Source organism: Canis lupus, chromosome 23, assembly GCF_003254725.2.
Source record: "Canis lupus dingo isolate Sandy chromosome 23, ASM325472v2, whole genome shotgun sequence".
NCBI lineage: Eukaryota > Metazoa > Chordata > Mammalia > Carnivora > Canidae > Canis > Canis lupus.
In genome coordinates, this window is record NC_064265.1 from 52,001,892 (window position 1) to 52,020,554 (window position 18,663).

Here is an 18,663-nt window from a genome sequence, read left to right on the forward strand (position 1 = left end):
GATTGCAGAAGATGAAAAAGACTGCTGTTATTTGAAAAGAGCACAGCCAAGAGAATAGACTTTTTTGAGCATGCTAGCGGTCCTACACTATTTAAACTTTAATAAAAGTTCATAGAAAGCTTCTCTCTAGTGAAGCTGTAAGGTTTTGTGGTTTTTTTGTTTGTTTGTTTTTTTTAGATTTTATTTATTTTAGAGCAAGAGAGAGCATGAGTCGGGGAGAGGCAGAGGGAAAGAGAGAGAAAATCCTAAGCAGACTTGGTGTGGATCCCAGTGCTGAGCTTGTGGATCCCAGGACTGGATCCCAGGACCCTAAATTATTACCTGAGTGGAAATAAAGAGGCCAAAATGAAAAGTCGGATCCTTAACCAACTGAGCCACCTAGGTGCCCTAAACAATGTTTTTAAATGAGTGTTTTGATTAAGCAGTGAGCCATTATGATGTAGCTTTTAAGCATAGTGGATGAAAATCTATATCTCAGATAGACTTCTTGATAACTTTTAAATTTATTTTTGGCCCATTTCTTAGACCATTATTTTTGGTCTTTTTGTTTTTAATGGGGATGGGACAGAGGGGGAGAGAGTCTTAAGCAGGCTCCATGCCCAGCGTGCAGCCTGATACTATGCTCAGTCTCACAACCCTGAGATCATGACCTGAGCAGAAATCAAGATTTGGATGCTTAACCACCTGAGCCACCCAGGCCCTCCAACATTTGTCATCTTTATCAGCCATTTTATGAAGGAGAACAGAGACTCCTACAAAAGTAGGGGGAGCATCAGCCATCCAATGTTCTTGTTTACGGTATTGGCATTTGCTTCAGTTCATGATTTCTTTATGGGGATATTTTTAAGCCAGGTGTCCATTTGGGGAGGATTAGTTTTGTTTAAAACTAGATAGTTTAGTTTTTTTAATTTTTAGATTTTACTTACTCGTTTAGAGATAGAGTACGAGCAGCGGGGAGGAACAGAGGGAGGGGCGGAGGGAGAGGGACAAGCAGGCTCCACACTGAGTGGGAGTCTGACCTGGGGCTTGATCCCATGACCCTGGGGTCATGACCCCAGCTGAAATCAGGAGTCGGCTGTTCAACCCACTCAGCCACCCAGGCGTCCCAAAAACTAGATAATTTAATCTGTAAATATATTTAATTAAGCAGTTTATAATTCAAGGTATGACATGACCATCTGATATTTGGATTGAATGATAGCACCAGAGTCAATATAAAATGTTTTTCTCTTCAGTGAAAATAAATAGAGAAATAGTATTGGTGTATCTAAAACATGTTGGTGATTACTGTTCTAAATCTATAGTATAAATATATATCATCTGATATAATTTATTATAAAATTTAATAAAAATACATAGCTTTCAACATGCACAAGGAGAAAATTACCTATCACTGAATGATCTAAAACTTTATATATATCATTTCCCCCAAATTTCAAATTTTATTTTTAACATTTGAAACTTCCAAGTAATAAAAGTTTTTGTTTTGTATATATGTCTAAGATTTTATTTTTACTGAGGAATACAATTTGTGAACTATTAGATAATTCCATCTAATATACTTAACATTCTTTTGCTTGTCAGAGACCCTACATATTTTTAAATCTGTGTGTGATCCTTTCTGAAGTCTTATATTTTTTTATTACATGTATTAGTTCTTGGGAGATATTCATTAATTTTTTCCCAATATCTATACTTTTGAAATGTTATTAATGGAGATAATTGCTTACTTTTAGTTGTTTATAAGCAGGATTAATTTATCATTTAAAATTATGGAATAGTTGAGCAAAGGAAAGATGAGCTCTTAATCATTGTACTGTGTTCTAATTAACTTTGGTGTGAATTTGTATTTCCTTTCCAAAATATTGTCTTAATCTATAGCAAAGACTTCTTCTTACAACTGTCTTTGGTAAATACTACAGTTGTCATATTTGAAAGTGGTACGTAGCCTCCCTATTTGCCTACCAGGCTTTATGATGAGCAATAAGTGGGTAGTTTTTAAAATAAATGTTGAGGGTTTTTTTATTAAATGGTTCTAAGATTTTGTCAGCTCTAAACAATGTGATTATGTAGTACATTTCTTTCTTTTTCAGGGATTATTATATAATAAATAGCATAGGGTTCCTGGGTGGCTCAGTGGTTGAGCATCTGCCTTTGGCCTCAGGTTGTGACCCCCCCGGGGTCCCGGGATCGAATCCCGCGTCGGGCTCCCTGCATGGAGCCTGCTTCTCCCTCTGCCTGGGTCTCTGCCTCTCTGTGTGTCTCTCATGAATAAATAAAGAAATCTTTAAAAAAATAATAAATAGCATAACCAAAATTAATTGGATTTTTTTTTTTGTAGGCAATGAATTCTCTTGTACCTTTTGGCAGTTTTGGTGGTATGGTTCGTATCATGAGACACAAACCATTTTAGCAATATTTTCTGACAAATATTTATTGTTCACTAACTCAAGCAAAGTAAATTGGCATGCAGTTTCACTTATTTTCAAAATAGCTTTTTAGAATTTGTGCTGAAACCTGTTTCATGTATTAATGTTGGAGTGTTCGTGTTTTTTCTGAATTAAGTCATACCAACATACGTAAAATCAGTCTTCAAAAAAGATAAGAAATACATTTTAATGGACGGATATTCACTGTAGCTAGAGGAGCTCCCATGAAGAAGCTCAGTTGTCTGCTCTCTGCTGGGACTCCCCGGGGAGTCGGCTCCAAGCGCCCACCGGCGGCCGCTCTGTCCCCGGCTTTTCTGGCTCCTCTTCCTTTGTTTCTGTGATGCTAGTTCCTGACACACTTAAAAGCAATCGGAGGAGAAGCTCCGAGCAGCCTGACTTTGGAACGTCTCCTGCGGACGCATCTCCGCTCCTATGAGGAAGTTTCTTCGTGTCGTGTTAGACTTCGGTCATTTGTCTGCCGGAAGCCTGACACAGCGCGTTTGTCCTTCCTGATCACGTTCTCAGGAGACAAATGACAGATTAAACAAGCAGTTATAGCGGAGTTTCCAGTAAAATGATCCGAAGTCGAGCGCTACGGGAGCGCAGATAGAAAAACGCGTGTTACCCAGACCTCTTGGGGTGGTGGCATGGAGGTTAATGGGAGAAGATTTCTGGAACCTTATGGATAAGAGGAGTTAGCAGGAAAAGCAGGGAGGGGAGAAAAATGTTCGGCGCCCTGGAGCGTGAGCTGGGGAGTAAAGGCAGGAGGGTAACCAGGGACTATTACGGTCCCGGTAGGGTCTGTGGGCATTATCTTAGGAACGGGGGAAGCAGAGGTTAGAAGGGGCTGCGGTGGAGGCAGGGTGGAGGCAGGGAGGCCAGGAGGCCGCTGAAGGGTTCTGGGGACTGTTCTCATGGGTTCCGCTTGGGCAGGGGCTGTGGTGTCTTATTTGAAAGTTCAAGAGGTAAATGGGTAAAAGTTGGGGGCTTCCTGGGTTGAAGGGAGAGTAAAGAGGGAAAAGGAAAGTATTCGCCCGTTTCTTTGGCAGGAGGCATTAGGTGGGATGCCCCTGAGCTGAGGAGCAGCGGCGGGGCGGGCGCGGGGCCTGGGGCTGCGGAAGGGCCGTCTCGGTTGGGCTGTTGGGGTCGGAGGCGCCCCTGCCCCGTGGGGTGGAAGCGCCTGGTGAAGCTGAGCGCGGGGCTGGGCTGCGGGGGACAGGATGTGTCGGTTGAGCCGGTGGGTGCTGCTGGGCCCGGGGAGGCGCCTCCCGGGACCTTCTGTGGGGCGGCCGAGAGCCGGGGGTTCCAGACCAGCAGGGGACGTGCCCCGAGGGCAGGAGGCGGCCGAGGGCGGGGCACAGGTGGGGGGGCCTTTCTCCGTTAAAGACCTAGGATCGGGCAGCCCGGGGCCCAGCGGTTTGGTGCTGCCTCCGGCCCAGGGCGTGACCCCGGGGTCCCGGGATCGAGTCCGCCTGCGGCTCCCTGCGTGGAGCCTGCTCCTCCCTCTGCCTGGGTCTCCGCCTCTCTGTGTGTTTGTCATGAATAAATGAATGAAATCTATAAAAATAAAATAAAGACCTAGGATTTACCCCTGAGAGACCCAGGCGGGGAGGCGGCGGGCCGGGCCGGGCTGCGTGTCCTGTGCCCCGTGTCCCGTGGCGGCCACACGCCGGCACCCGGGCCTCGGGTCTAAGCCCTCGTGGGGCTTCCCTGACCGAGAGCAGATCCCGGCCCCGCGGCCCCACAGCTCCTGTCCCGGGCGCCCGCCCTCGCGGCCCTGGGGCTCCTCCTGTTCCCGCCGCGCCCAGGTGAGCGTGACCCCAAGGGCCCGGGAGCCCACAGGCCCCGGGGCGCCCTGGACCCTGCCCCAAAGGAAGCGGGTCGGGCCACGCGGGGCCGCCGCAGCCACCTCCGGGCCCTCCTCCCGCCTGAAGCTCGGGGACGGGGCGCGGGGGGCACGGGGGGCGCGGGGCGCTCTGCACGCGCAGCTGGGGGCGGCCAAGGGGACGCTAGAAAATTCGTCGGCGCTGGAGTTGTGCCCGCCCAGAGCAGCCACAGGACTGAAGTGGTGACTAGATTGGGTTCTAAGAAGTTGTGTTGGTGAGTGTGTGTTTATGGGCTCGTGCGTGTGCGTGTGCAGGTGCAGGTGCAGGTGCAGGTGCGGGGCCGCAGCGCCGTCCTCACTTACATGCTGGCTGCGTGAGGTGCTGCACGTGCTCTTAGCGAGTGGCTTTCTGCTGTGGCCCTTAACCACCTTCGCCTGGCCCAGGCTGCATGAGGCCCCCCGCGTGAATCCACAGAAAGACGTTTTCAGCTGTTTTGGGAAAGTTGATTTGCTTCCTTTGTGTTGTGCCCACAGTTACTAACACGCCCCAATATCCTGCAGCGCACGGACGTCAGCCCCTTCCAGGCAATGGACCGAATGATGGTGAATATGCGAAACAGCATGCACGAGTTACAGAGGGACCTCGTAAGTACTGAGAAATTGATGAGGACCTTGTTCCGGTGTCGGCACCCCCATACGATAGCGGCTTTCAACTTCTGAAAGTCATGGTCCACGGCGGTTGAAACGTAGATCTTACAGTACGACCCAGTACGCGACACTCGTGTACTGGACGGGTAAACCTGAAACCCAAGTTTTGTGAGAAAATGACCACGCTATTTACGGTGTGTGCTTATATTTTCTATTTCAGTTCATATTTTAAAAATCCTGGTCACAACCCACCAAACTGATTTCACAACCTACAAGTCTGAAAAATCACAGTAATTAACTTTCAAAATTAAGAAAAAAATACCTCAAACATTTATACTGCGTGGAAGGTCACTATTATATAAATGAACGTTTTATATGAATCTAGACTTTTTAATTATTTATAACTTGTCTACTTAAAAGGATTTATAGGGATCCCTGGGTGGCTCAGCGGTTTGGCGCCTGCCTTTGGCCCAGGGCGCAATCCCGTGTCGGGCTCCCGGCATGGAGCCTGCTTCTCCCTCCTCCTGTGTCTCTGCACCTCTCTGTCTCTCTCTATCATTCATAAATAAATAAATAAATAAATAAATAAATCTTTAAAAAATTTTAAAAAGGGATTTATAACAGCTAAGAAATTAACTGTTAGTGTTTTTTTGTTTTGTTTTGTTTTTGTTTTTGTTTTTTTTTAAACATGAAAACAGAAATTTCAGGAATGATGTTTGGGCATGGGATTAGATCCATACAGTCCAAGTGGTTATAAGCCAGTGTTAATACTCTTATTCTACTCATGGTATTAACATCAAAAAAATAACTTGATTTAATATGAAGAAGACTCATACTATTGTAGTCATCTAGTTTAGAATTTAAGGATCATTTTAGAATGCCCAAATGTAGGGCATTATCAGTGATTTTCGTAATCTAGCTCAATCTGGCACCCACAGGAGGTATAGAACTTGCTGGCATATGGCTCGTTGGCGGGTGTTGGCAAACTCGCGCCCCGTGTCAACCACTGACTCTAAAAGCATCACAGGCTTCAGGGCACAGCATCTAAAGTTAAACCTAAGCCGCAGTCTTTGATCACGAAGACTTAGGATCTCTGAGTCACTTCTTGTTGTTTTCCTCACAAGAAGGGTGAGGATTGGTACAAGTGAGGACCTGCCTGGGTGCCACTGGCTATACCACACGACAGTATGGAGACCCTAGAAGAACGTTAGTTACTATAGTTACTTACTTGACTCCTCTGACGTCAGTTCTGCATATTTGACTAAACTCTCTGGACTTACGATTTATATTTGCCCCCAGGGTCACCTTTCACTGGATCCAAATGGACATTCGTTTAGTTCTTCCTCAGTCATGACTTACTCCAAAGTAGGAGATGAACCACCGAAGGTTTTCCAGGCCTCAACTCAAACCCGTAGGGCTCCAGGCGGAGTGAGTAGTTTCTGAGCATTTCTTGGAGCTTATCGACTTGTGGGATGATGGATCGCCCGTATCAGATTTTAATCATTAAAGCTTGACCTGGTACCCCGGGGGTAGGGATGAGGGAGGAAGACACGTATCACCGCAACAAGTGATACTGTGAAAAACGATAATGCTAATGACTGTATTTACTTACTTAAAGCCATTTCTTTCTCCCCTCACCCCGACCTCCGATGCCTTTTATTCATGTGAATGTCTGTTGATGTTTATCATTACCTTTACATGTTGCCCAGGTAAGTAGACACTAAAAGAAGTCTTTGGGGTAGCCCAGGTGGCTCAGTGGTTTAGCACCACCTTCAGCTCAGGGCGCGATCCTGGAGACCCGGGTTCGAGTCCCGCGTCAGGCTCCCTGCGTGGAGCCTGCTTCTCCCTCTCCCTGTGTCTCTGCCTCTCTCTCTCTCTCTCGCTCTCTCTCTTTCTCTCTCTCTGTCATGACTAAATAAATAATATCTTAAAAAAAAAGAAGTCTTTATCTCAGGAAATAAACGTTTATTTTTAATGTATATCTTAAGTAAATGAATTTCTTTAACTCATGAAATACTTGAAGTGTACAGAAAGGATATGGAAAATAATATAATAAATACATTCCTTCTACCCAGTTTAGTCAAATCATAACATTTTTCTCTATTTGCTTTAGGTTGTCTCTTGTTCTGTTTTCTTTTTTAAGCATAATATTAGATGCAGTTAAAGCTTCTAGTGCACTCTTCCGTCCCTACTTCCTTTTCCCTTTTACTGCCCCCCCCACAAGAGAACCATTTTCCTGTACGTATCATTCTCATGTATTTTTAATAAATTTATTACCTATATGCTTCATAAACAATATAATGAGTGATTTTATTGGTTTCTAAACTTTATATAAATGGTTTCATGCTACATGTCTTTAATTTATGTTTCTGCTGATTGATATTTAGGTATTTCTAATTTTTCGCTTACTTATCTTTATACATGTCTCCATGTGCAAATGAATGGTATGTATTGTTGGTTTGTAGGAGGTGGATGTCTTCATCTTTACCTAAAAATCACTAAATTACTATGGCACAGTGATTGAAACAGTTGACAACACCCACAAAGTCTGGCATAAGAGTTCCCATTTCCACACTTATAGTGAAAAAAAATTCAGTTTGCCTGTTTAATGGGTGTGAATAGTTAATTTTTTAGTTCTTACATGTAAAGACATACCCTTTCATGATGCTCTTGCCATAGTGCAGACATTTTCATTCTAACTTGCTATAAGTGACATATATCTTAAATGCAGACAGCTAATGGTAGACATCCCACAGCAAACCATGCTAATATTAATAGTCTGTCTGTCACGAATATCCTCATGACCTATAGAGTCAATATGTAGGAGCTATGAGCTTCAAACCCAAGGAAGTTGCCCTTACTCGTAGAGACGCTAGCATGTACTCCCAACTATGACACTGTTAAGGGACAGTGTGGAAAGCACTACGTTTATAACAAATAATAACTTAATTTGTAATACTATTTGATTTCAATTTAGAAAAAGTTTAAATTGTATTGGCTCTATTTGCCCTGGACGTTTTAATTTTACGCAGTTCTGAAAATATCAGAGAACTATTACCACAATTTTGCTGCTAGTTGGTACTGGAATTGAGTACCCAGTGTTTTTAGAGATGTCGATTTATGGTCTTACCTCTATATGTGTGAACAGGTCCTGAGGGGTTGAGAATTATATCCATTCTATATATATTCAAATAATAACTAATTTTTATTTTCTTCGTTTTTACAGATAAAGGAAACTAGGAGAGCATTGAGAGATTCGGATAGTGGACTAGAAAAAATGGCTGTTGGTCATCATCTTCACGACCGAGCTCATGTCATTAAAAAGTCAAAGAACAACAAGACTGGAGATGAAGAGGTCAATCAAGAGTTCATCAATATGAATGAATGTAAGTTGTCACGGAAAATAGCATTCTTCCTCTTAAAATAGCAGCTGAACTGGTAGTACTTGATGAACGTTTTTTGTGGAAACATTTTATATCATTTTGAGGTAGTTTATGAATAATATGTGTAGGGACTACCTTATCCAAGTAGTAAAATTGTGGTTTCATTGTTTCTTAGTTGATTTGTTTTCTATAGCAATTTTTGGGAATGTTATTTAGTTTTTGTTTTATATTTGGAAAATGGAATCTTTTGAATTACCATTTAGTAAGACTGCTAGTAGGCAAAATGAGCTCTTAAATATTTCTGAGGCCTATTTGAAAAGTATAGAAAAGAATAAAGAAGAAAATAAAAATTATCCATAATCCCAACCCAAAATAACTACGGTTAATGTTTTAGTGTATTTCTTCCTAATAGTTTTATATATAGAAACACATACACTTTTTTTTTTAATTAGTATTTTACTGTCTAGTTTATATTGTGCTTACTTTTAATTCACCACCATGATTATAACAGACACCTATGATGTTATTGTTCAAAAATATTCTAAATGGTTACCTAAAAGTTCTGTCATGAATGGGCCATAATTTAAAAAATAATTCTGGGATCCCTGGGTGGCTCAGCGGTTCAGCACCTGCCTTTGGCCCAGGGCGTGATCCTGGGGTCCCAAGATCGAGTCCCATGTCGGGCTCCCGGTGCATGGAGCCTGCTTCTCCCTCTGCCTGTGTCTCTGCCTCTCTCTCTCTCTTTCTCTCTCTCTCTATGTCTATCATGAATAAATAAATAAAATATTTAAAAAATAATAATGACAATTCTGTATTGTTGGGCACTTAACGTTTTATATAGGTAAGATTTTAATTTCTTGTATTGTTGGATAATATATCATGTATATATCAAGTACATATTTCCATTTTCTAGATTTTATATTCATTCTTCAATTCAACTGCACTTAAGTCTTTCCAGTGTCCTAACTCTTCTTATTGTAATCTTTGGGTTATATTCACCTCCCACTTTCAAAAAGCATTTTGAGTAAGTCTTTTGTTACTTTAAATTTAAATTATTTAAATGGAAATGGTTTAAATTATCGTATCATTTTATTTTTTTTTTTAATTTTTATTTATTTATGATAGTCACACAGAGAGAGAGAGAGAGACAGAGACACAGGCAGAGGGAGAAGCAGGCTCCATGCACCGGGAGCCCGACGTGGGATTCAATCCCGGGTCTCCAGGATCATGCCCTGGGCCAAAGGCAGGCGCTAAACCGCTGTGCCACCCAGGGATCCCTATCGTATCATTTTAGAAAAAGAAATTCTCTTAAGATTGGATTTGAGAAAACTATTCTTACGCATTAAGAAGGAAGCTACATCTTAACCTTTCTTTAATTTTAACCTTTGTAGTTTTGTCATAAATATATACAGAGTACTGCACAATAATTAACATGAAGAAAAATTTAGTGATGAAACACATTATTGTTATTATTTAAAAGTTTTATTTAAAAGAGAGAGAGAAAGAGAGTAAGAGAGCGCACTGGCCTGCCTGCGCTGGAGCAGCGGGAGAGGGAGAAGCAGCGGGAGCCCAATGCAGGGCTTAATCCCAGGGTCCCAGGATCATGACCTGAACCGAAGACAGAGGCTTAACTAACTGAGCCACCCAGGCACCCCGGAACACATTATTATTATAAAGTCCATCTGATGGAACAAATATTATCATTTACCTATTGTTATTTTATCCAAGTTAGATGGCCTGTCTCATAACAACATAAATTGGCAGTTGAGGTAAGTAACCTGCCTTAGGATATTGACAACAGAAACTTACCGGTTAGCCCAAGTTCTGTAGGAAAATGGTGAGGTTAATAGGCAGTGCTAGTTACAGAAGTGCCCAAGTACAGAGGAAAAGCATGATCACCAGGAGATGACCGGGAAGAAAGACTGTAGGTCGTTGTAATTGGGTCAGAGGTTCATAGGGTAGGATAATATGGTATGCAGGCAGGTGCATGAAAAACCAGTTCATCAATAACAAAATTATCAATAGGAATAAAAGAGAAACAAAAAGGGAAATATTACTCTGAATCAAAGACCTTTTATATTTGGAGCAGTCTCCTGCCTCTCTCTTGAGGTTAGGCTGATGGAAGCACAAGGCCAGAATGAAGTATGTGGGAGTCAAAGCAGCTACTGACCCTTAATACCTTAACACTTGCCCCTTTATTTTGATATTTAATATAGGTGATGCTCATGCTTTTGATAATGAGTGGCAAAATGAGATTTTGAAGTACAAACCAGTGGGACAATGGCGCAACGTGGAAAACCCTAGGATGCGAAGCGTTGGTCATGAGAATTCAGGTTGCCGAGAACTTAAAAGAAGGTAAAAGTTATTTCTAAAAATGTGTTTTTTAAGAGTCAGAAGAAAAGTTATGTAATTTCACCTCTGTATCAGGAAGTTTTGACTGACATCCATTGTTTGTATCCACAGTATCTTTTGTGAAGGATGTAATAATTTCACATCATATCTTAGCATTCCACAGAAATTTGAGTTTGTCTCTAAAAACCGTTAATATTTTAAGATTATATGATTAGTAACCCACTGGCAAATTATGCTTCAGAAGATAGGGGCTAAAATCCTTGTAAGGAAAAATGAGATACTACAATGTACTTGTTCTTGTAAGACAGATTTTAACCTGGATGTAGAGGAATCATACATTTCATGCCAGGCAAAGATACTGGTATCTAGAGACACGATAAGGGGAGAGGGGCTCTATTTGAAAGGCTTAAGAAAACTTCCCTAACAAGTCAATGGTAGATGCAGTTTTAGGTACTTGTGTAATACGTGGCATTAACTGCACCTATACTAGTGATGAAACACACTATTATTGTTATTTAAAGATTTTATTTAGTAGAGAGAGAGAGGAGGGGGAGAGGTATTCGATAATATTAGATATTTTGGAAGAATTTTTCAAGAACTTTAGCCTCCATTGGGATTACCTTTGGAATAGCTGTGTTGAAACCACACCTTAAAGATTAAAGAGATTTTTGTTCATTTAGTGTATATTCTAGTATATTCTAGAGTTAGAATTTAATTTTGTTCTTTGGGGGAAAAATGGAAAACAGTACCTAATTCCTTTTAAAGTTACACTTGAGAGACAAGGGGGCCTCACAGCCCTTAAAACAGAAATCTGTTCTGGCCACAGGAGAGTGGAGGATTGGGGCAGAAGGTGGAAGGCTTCACAGAACCAGCGGCGGACAAGTGGGTATCAAGTAGATCAGACGCTGTGCACAGAACTTTATTTTAAAATACTTATTCAGGAATTTAGAGCCCTAATATTTTCTGAAGAAAATTAGCTTCCATATTACTTTTAGACCATTATTTATCTCATTTTGAAAAACCTTACAGTGCTAAGTTTGACTATGAAATCAGGTCCCTGTTAGAGAAAACGAGCTCTTTATAGGTAATCTGTAAATCTGTGGCCTGCTACCAGGGGCATTTTCTGCAATAGAAAATTTCTGGAGTGGATTTCTGTAATAACAAAAATGTCACATATCCCTACTGTCTAATATGGTAGCCACTAGCCACATGTGGCTGTTGAACCACACTTGAAACGTGGCGGGTGCAGCTGAGGAACTGAATTTTTAAAATTTATTTTAGTCAATGTATTTTTTTTTAAATTTTTATTTATTTATGATAGTCACAGAAAGAGAGAGAGAGAGGCAGAGACACAGGCAGAGGGAGAAGCAGGCTCCATGCACCGGGAGCCCGACGTGGGACTCGATCCCGGGTCTCCAGGATCGTGCCCTGGGCCAAAGGCAGGTGCCAAACCGCTGCGCCACCCAGGGATCCCTATTTTAGTCAATTTAAATGTAAATGATGTGACTAGTGGCTACCATGTTGGATAGCATGATTCAGCAGTAAAATCTATCCCAGGAAAGTAGCTGCTGCTTTCTTAAATGTTAATGAAATAGTCTCCCATATGTTTTCAAAGCTATTATGGACGTTTTAGGTAAAACTGTCCATAAATTACAGTGTTTCTTTAAATCATGTATGTATTGATTTGTCAACTACTGGGCGTTTAAAAAAATGGTGTTAATGTTCGACTTCTATTTCCCAGGGAGAAACCTCATCAAAGTCCAGCCATTGAATATGGAAGAAGATCAAATGTTTCTGTGGACAAACTCAACGTCAAAGGATCTCCTGTGAAAATCAACAAAAAATAAATAGCCTTGCATTTGATTTGTTTAGTCTTGATTGTTTTAACAGAGAAAGTAATGGTGCTGGGTTATACCCATGAGACCAATCTCTTGTTCAGTCAGTACTGTACTTCACTTTCTTCTGATATCTGAATGTTCTCGGAAGAGAGCCTGCTTTATACTGTCTGTACTTTAGGAATAAAACTTTGGTTTTCAACACTTTAAGTAAGTTGCTAAACATTTTCTTTAAAAAATGCTAATTTGATTTTGCTTTCCCAATTATCTTACTCTATGGGCTATATATTCTTTTATATATTCAAGAGTGAATGTAGAGCTAGCTTTATCTGATGTATTAGTTATAAGAAAGTAAAATGTTAAAAAATAGTCTCAGTTTTCACTAACAATATCAGAGTGATGTTAATAAAGGTAAAATTACTTAAATCAAATGTTATGTGTTATGTAGCCAGCTAGCTTTAAAATCTCAAAAAAATAAAATTACACTGGTACTGTTTTATTAGAAACTAGTTATTTTGATAAGTTACATTAAAATAAATCTCAATTTCAAGGGAAGATTTTAAATCACTAATATATATGAGTTTTATTCTCATAACTTCTTTAAGCAGTGTGTTCCTCTTTTTGTTCTGTATTACATTCTTAACATTCATCGGACGTTACATTGACCTTTCTCTTTAGCTTCTTAAGGTAGCATATTTCCGTTCTCCTCTCCCACAAACAGCTTAATCTGTCTTCACAGTTAACATTCTAAAGTTGGAGTGTCCTTGGAGAAACTCTGCTCAGCCTTTCTGTGACATTTAGAAAAATGCATTTGGTATTCTGTAAACCTGAATGATTGATTGTCTCAAAATTTCTCAGACAGCTGATATGTATGTTTGAGCAAGGTACTTAATAATTCAGTTCTGTTTTGTACCATTTAAAAATTCAGCTTTAGCTTTTTTATCCTAGAATTCAATCTGTTTTTAGAAAAAGTTTGAAGTTTACGAGAATATAAAAATCTTTAACCCTTAAGTTTTTGTTGTTTCAGGAGGGGAAAAGAGAACAGAAAACCCACTATCACTCTATAATCCTAATATCTTGCTTTTTTCACTTTGGAAATAGAACTATGTGATCGTGCTTATACTCTTCTAACCTTCCATATTCTATGCTGTTAATTTGATTAGTGCGTTTCCTGCCTGTAATTAATTACTGAAATAAGATGCATACACGTCTATTTTTATAAGAAAAATGCATATATTAAAGATGTTAACATTTTCTTCTAATGCATACTTTAGTATACTAATAACATATTGGGAAGTTGCCGTAAGGCATAAATTCTAAATAACACTTTTGCATAAATTTACTCGATAGAGCAAAATCCCAATAGAATAGACACTGTAATTATTCTCCTTCTGCCTAAATCGTTACATAGATGATAACTTGAATCATGTTCAAATATGAAAACACGCCTTAATAAATTATCATATTTAAAAGAATATACCTTCTGTGCATCATATAACAGAGCATTTATAGCTATTTTTCCTCCCAACTTATTTACCATAGAAAGTAAATAAAAATTGAATGAAAGGTAGATTTCTTCTTTTTTTTTTTTTTTTTTTTTGGTAGATTTCTTCTTATGCCACACTGCTTCATAAGGGGTCACTCATAAAAATAGGTGACATATAGAGATTAAACGTCAATTCTTCAGGATCACATGATGCTGAAATTCTTCTTTTCAGAATCATTTTTACCATACTGCGGAAGTCAACCATATAAGAAAGAAGTTTCTCTGTAGCCTGTAGTTCAGAGAATGGCTTTCCTTGTGGACAACCGTTGATGCTTCTGGAACCCTGGATGTCTTGGGAATGGAAGGATAGTCAACAACTTGGTGAATGTGGTTTTGACAATAAGGGCAAGTTGCATGCTCACACTCCTTGCCACGTTAGAGATTTTCCTGGTATCTGGCTGTCTCAGGGACAGGTTTCCATCACTTCACCTTTATGACCCCATTACCTACCCTTTACTGTCACAAGGCAAGGGCAGGGATACATGGAATCAGGATGGTCCCTAAATGTGACGATATGACAGTGGTATTTGGAGATCGTCCTCTGGGAGGTGATCAGGTCATGAGGGTGGAGCCCTCGTAATAGGATTAGTGCCTTTGTAACAGATTTCTATTGTTTATAAGCCACTGTATCGTTTATGGTATTTTTCCTGTAGCAGCCTGAAGGGACTGAGACGGTGGCCTTGGGCTGACGGGGCTATAGGAGAATTTAGAGTCTACTGAAGCGCGACCTGGACCTTCCCTGCCGCGATTTAAGATCTTCAATGTGCTAATAATATGCATATCTGAGACCTCTTAAGTCCCCTCTGTCCCTGATTACGTGGAGTTTGCGGTACACTGGCATTCTGATGATTTCTTTGTCCCCGGTGTCGTGCCTATGGCCTCGTGGGGCTTGGGGGTTCTGATCAGACTTTGGTGTTTTCTGCTGAAGTTGACTTTAAACGCCACGTCCCGTCCCCTGTGTCCTTGCCCATCATCTTCTATTATGCGTGTGGGGAAACGTGCCCAGTCTGGCCACCCCTGCGCAGCGGGCTTCGGGAGAGGCCTTACATGCACCCAGGTTCCCTCGAGCTCGGGTTCCTCAGGTCGGAGTCACGTGGTTTGACGAAGGGGTGAAAGCCCAAGGCAGCCGCGTCTCCCTTTGACGGACCATCAGGCAGTTTCTCAGGGTCTGTGCCCACAGACCTGTCCGACGTCCGGGCCCCACGAGCAGGGACTGCGCGGCCGTCGGGGAAGTCGGGCGGGAACCAGCCGCGCCGCAGCGGGCCTCGCAGGACCACCACGACAGCGCACAGGCTCGGGGGCAGAGCGCGCCTGGTGTTGGTCTGAAAGGGACCACTTTGTTTATATAAAAGACTTCCTGGTGTTTTAGGTCCATATTTCAGAGCTTTTTAGAATTTTTTCCAAGTAGGCTCCACGCCCAGTGTGAGGCCAGCGCAGGCCTTGACCTCCTGACCCTGAGGTCAGCACCTGAGTTGGCAGCGAGAGTTGGGCCCTTAACCCCTGGAGCCCTGGAGCCCGGGCCCACTTCCCCGAGCTGCCTGACCCTGCGGTCACCGTGACTACGGTCCTGAGGTCCTGAGGCGGGAAGGTGATCAGCCGTGGCGGGGAGCCCTGGCCCGGGCGGCTCCAAGCACGCCAAGCGCACGAGCCTGCCGCGCCTCGACGCCAAGAAAGCAAAACCCGAGCGCAGCGGCCCGCGGCCGCCTCGAAGCTCCGCCAGTGCCCGGATTCCCCTGCTCTCTCTCCGCCGCTTCGGGGTCCCCCTTAGCTCTGGCGCTGGAGACCTCCCGCCCGCTTCCGGCTTGGCCGCTGCCTCATTGGGAGCCACTTTCCCTCAAACTCAAAATGTTTTTTTAAAGAGTTTATTTTTTTCCAATAATCTCCACACCCAGTGTGGGGCTCAAACCCACAAGCCCGAGATCAAGAGTCTTGATGAGGGCGCCAGGTGCCCCGCAAACTCAAAATTTTTGATCTAGCATCTAGGTCACTGATTTTCCTGTTCTTCTCTATTTTTTCCTCCCACTCGAAATTTTTAAAGGTTTTATTTATTTGAGAGAGGGACACGTGAGCAGGGGGAGGAACCAGAGGGACAGGGACAAGCCGACTGACTGTGCCGAGCACAGAGCCCCACTCGGGGTTATCCCAGGACCCTGAGATCATGACCCACACTTGGTCTGCTCAACCGCTGAGCCACCCACGCGTGGTGTGTCCGTATATGTGACTGTTTTCTCAACTCCTCTGTAAAAATTTTCGAGTGTGGGGTGTGGGGTGCCTGGGCGGCTCAGTTGGTTGGCTCAGGTCATGATGTCGGGGTCATGAGGTTGAGCCTGCCTGGGGCTCTGAGCTGGGCCTGGAACCTGCTTGAGATTCTCTCTCTCCCTCTGCCCCGTGCCCCCAGCAAGCTCGCTCTCTCGAAAAACAAAAACCTTAAACAGAGATCGTCTATGATATTTACTCATAAATATCTAGCTAGATAGTTCTTGGTTTTCTGTCTTCCAGTTTTCTTTTTTTTTTTTTTCCTTATGATTTTTATCCATGAGAAACACACAGAGAGAGGCAGACACAGCAGAGGGAGAAGCGGGCTCCCTGCAGGGAGCCTGGTGCGGGACTCGATCTCAGGACCCCGGGGTCACAGCCTGAGCTGAAGGCCGACGCTCAACCGCTGAGCCACCCAGGCGTCCCCCAATTTTCTCTTTGGAGTAAAGAAGAGTTGATTACTTCGGTTAAGAATGGTTAATAAAGATAAGAACATATTTAATATAGTAATTACAGAAAAATATGAATATACATACACACTAGATAATGAGCATGAATTTTTACTTGACAACTATTAGTTTGTTAAAGTGGTGATTTTAGTAGTACATACGCTTTTTTTAACCTAATTATATCTTAAAACCCAAGGAAACTTAATCCCATTATCATTTGCATAATTATGTATTTATATATTTTAAACAAATACACATAAAGGCTTAAAAAGATAATTTTTGGAAAGTCCACAAACCAAAAAGCTTACTGGGTATATTCAACGTTAATGGATTTATTCTTCAAATCACTTTACAAATCCTTTATTGTGAAAAATGGATGATTTGCAAAAAGTACATTTGAAATTCATCCCTGAGACCTTGATCTTCCTTTTCTCACGTCCCTGGTCATCTGCTCTGATTTCTATGCATTTGTTGTTAATCCACTTAACAGCCGCTCACCAAGCACCTGGCACGTGCAGGGGCTGCGGCCCCAACAGGCCCCCAGCGGCCCGCGGCCTCCTCGCACCCGCGCCGGCGGGGGGCAGGGGGCAGGGCCCAGGTGCACCCGCACCGGCAGGTGGGGAGGGGGGAGGGCCCAGGTGCACCCGTGCCGGCGGGGGGAGGGGGAGGGCCCAGGTGCACCCCCACTGGCAGGGGGAGGGGGGGAGGGCCCAGGTGCACCCGCATCGGCGGGGGGAGGGGGGAGGGCCCAGGTGCACCCGCATCGGCGGGGGGGAGGGGGGAGGGCCCAGGTGCACCCGCATCGGCGGGGCGGAGGAGGGGGGAGGGCCCAGGTGCACCCGCACCTGCAGGTGGGGGGGGAGGGCCCAGGTGCACCCCCACTGGCAGGGGGAGGGGGGAGGGCCCAGGTGCACCCGCGCCGGCGGGGGGAGGGGGAGGGCCCAGGTGCCCCGGGGCGTGCTCTGAGGGTGGAAGGGCCCTGCTGTTTGAGCAGAGTCGGTCGGGAACACCCCACCGAGGGCGCGAACACGCGGAAGGAGCCGCCCGGTACCGCGGGGGAGCGAGGCTCGGGCCGGAGGGTCCGGAAGGGGCCGGGTCCCCGGGGCGGGGCCGGCGCTGCCTGCGGCCCCGGTGCTGCGGGGGGCGGGGGGTCAGGCTGGGGGGCGGCATCAGCTCCCGGGCCCAGGGGACCCAGGTGTCTCAGGGGACAGGGGTATCCCAGGTATACCAGGGACCCAGGTGACCCACATATCCCAGGTGACCCAGGTGTCCAGGTGACCCAGGTGTCCCAAGTGACCCAGCTGTCCCAGATATTCCAGGTGACCCAAACCCAGGTGTACTGGGTGTCCCAGGTGACCCAGGTGTCCAAAGGACCCAGGTGACCCAAGGACCCAGGTGACCCTGGTGACCCAAGGACCCAGGTGTCCCTAGGACCCAGGTGACCCTGGTGACCCAAGGACTCAGGTGTCCCAGGTGACCCAGGTGTCCCAGGTGACCCAGGTGTCCCGGGGCCGTTTGCGCGCCGGGCCCAGGACACTCCGCGCAGCCCGGGAAGGCGGCCCCGCCCCCCCCGGAACGCCAGGCGCGCAGGGGCTCGCCCGCTGCCCCACAGCCGCTCAGGCCCCGTCGGCTCCTTTTCCTACTAGAGGCCTCGCCCTGATCCCCGAAAGCAGCGGCCCCGTCCCGCCCCGCCCCGCCCCTGCACCTGCACCTGCACCTGCACCTGCACCTGCACCTGCACCTGCACCTGCCGGCGGCGCTCCGGGCCCGAGCGGACGCTCCAGGTCTGAACCTTCTGGCCCCGCCCTCCCGCCCCGCGGCAGCTCCGGGCCCGGCCGGCAGGGGGCGCCGAGCGGCGGCCGCCTCGCCCCCAGCCGCCGGAAGTGCCTTCCCTTCCCGCGCGCGCCCCGCCCCGCGGCCTTCGCCCCGGAAGCGCTCTC

The 18,663-nt window shown here is 44.7% G+C and overlaps 1 protein-coding gene across 21 annotated transcripts in view; it reads left to right on the forward strand.

The window, feature by feature from the left end:
* MLF1 (myeloid leukemia factor 1) overlaps positions 1-13,947 on the forward strand; it is a 34,626-nt gene extending 20,679 nt beyond the window's left edge. For 2 of the 21 annotated variants that reach the window (XM_025436165.3, XM_035704688.2), the window contains exons 3-9: positions 2,342-2,383; positions 4,789-4,899; positions 6,202-6,330; positions 8,129-8,288; positions 10,502-10,640; positions 11,464-11,519; positions 12,379-13,947. In XM_025436165.3, coding sequence (XP_025291950.3) covers positions 2,342-2,383; positions 4,789-4,899; positions 6,202-6,330; positions 8,129-8,288; positions 10,502-10,640; positions 11,464-11,519; positions 12,379-12,467 — 726 coding nt within the window. In that variant the 3' untranslated portion in view covers positions 12,468-13,947. Of the gene's footprint in view, positions 1-2,341; positions 2,384-4,788; positions 4,900-6,201; positions 6,331-8,128; positions 8,289-10,501; positions 10,641-11,402; positions 11,428-11,463; positions 11,520-11,958; positions 12,182-12,378 lie in introns of those variants that run through there. The other 19 variants (XM_049100100.1, XM_049100096.1, XM_049100102.1 and 16 more) reach the window with 14 other exon arrangements.
* Positions 13,948-18,663: the final 4,716 nt, after the last annotated feature.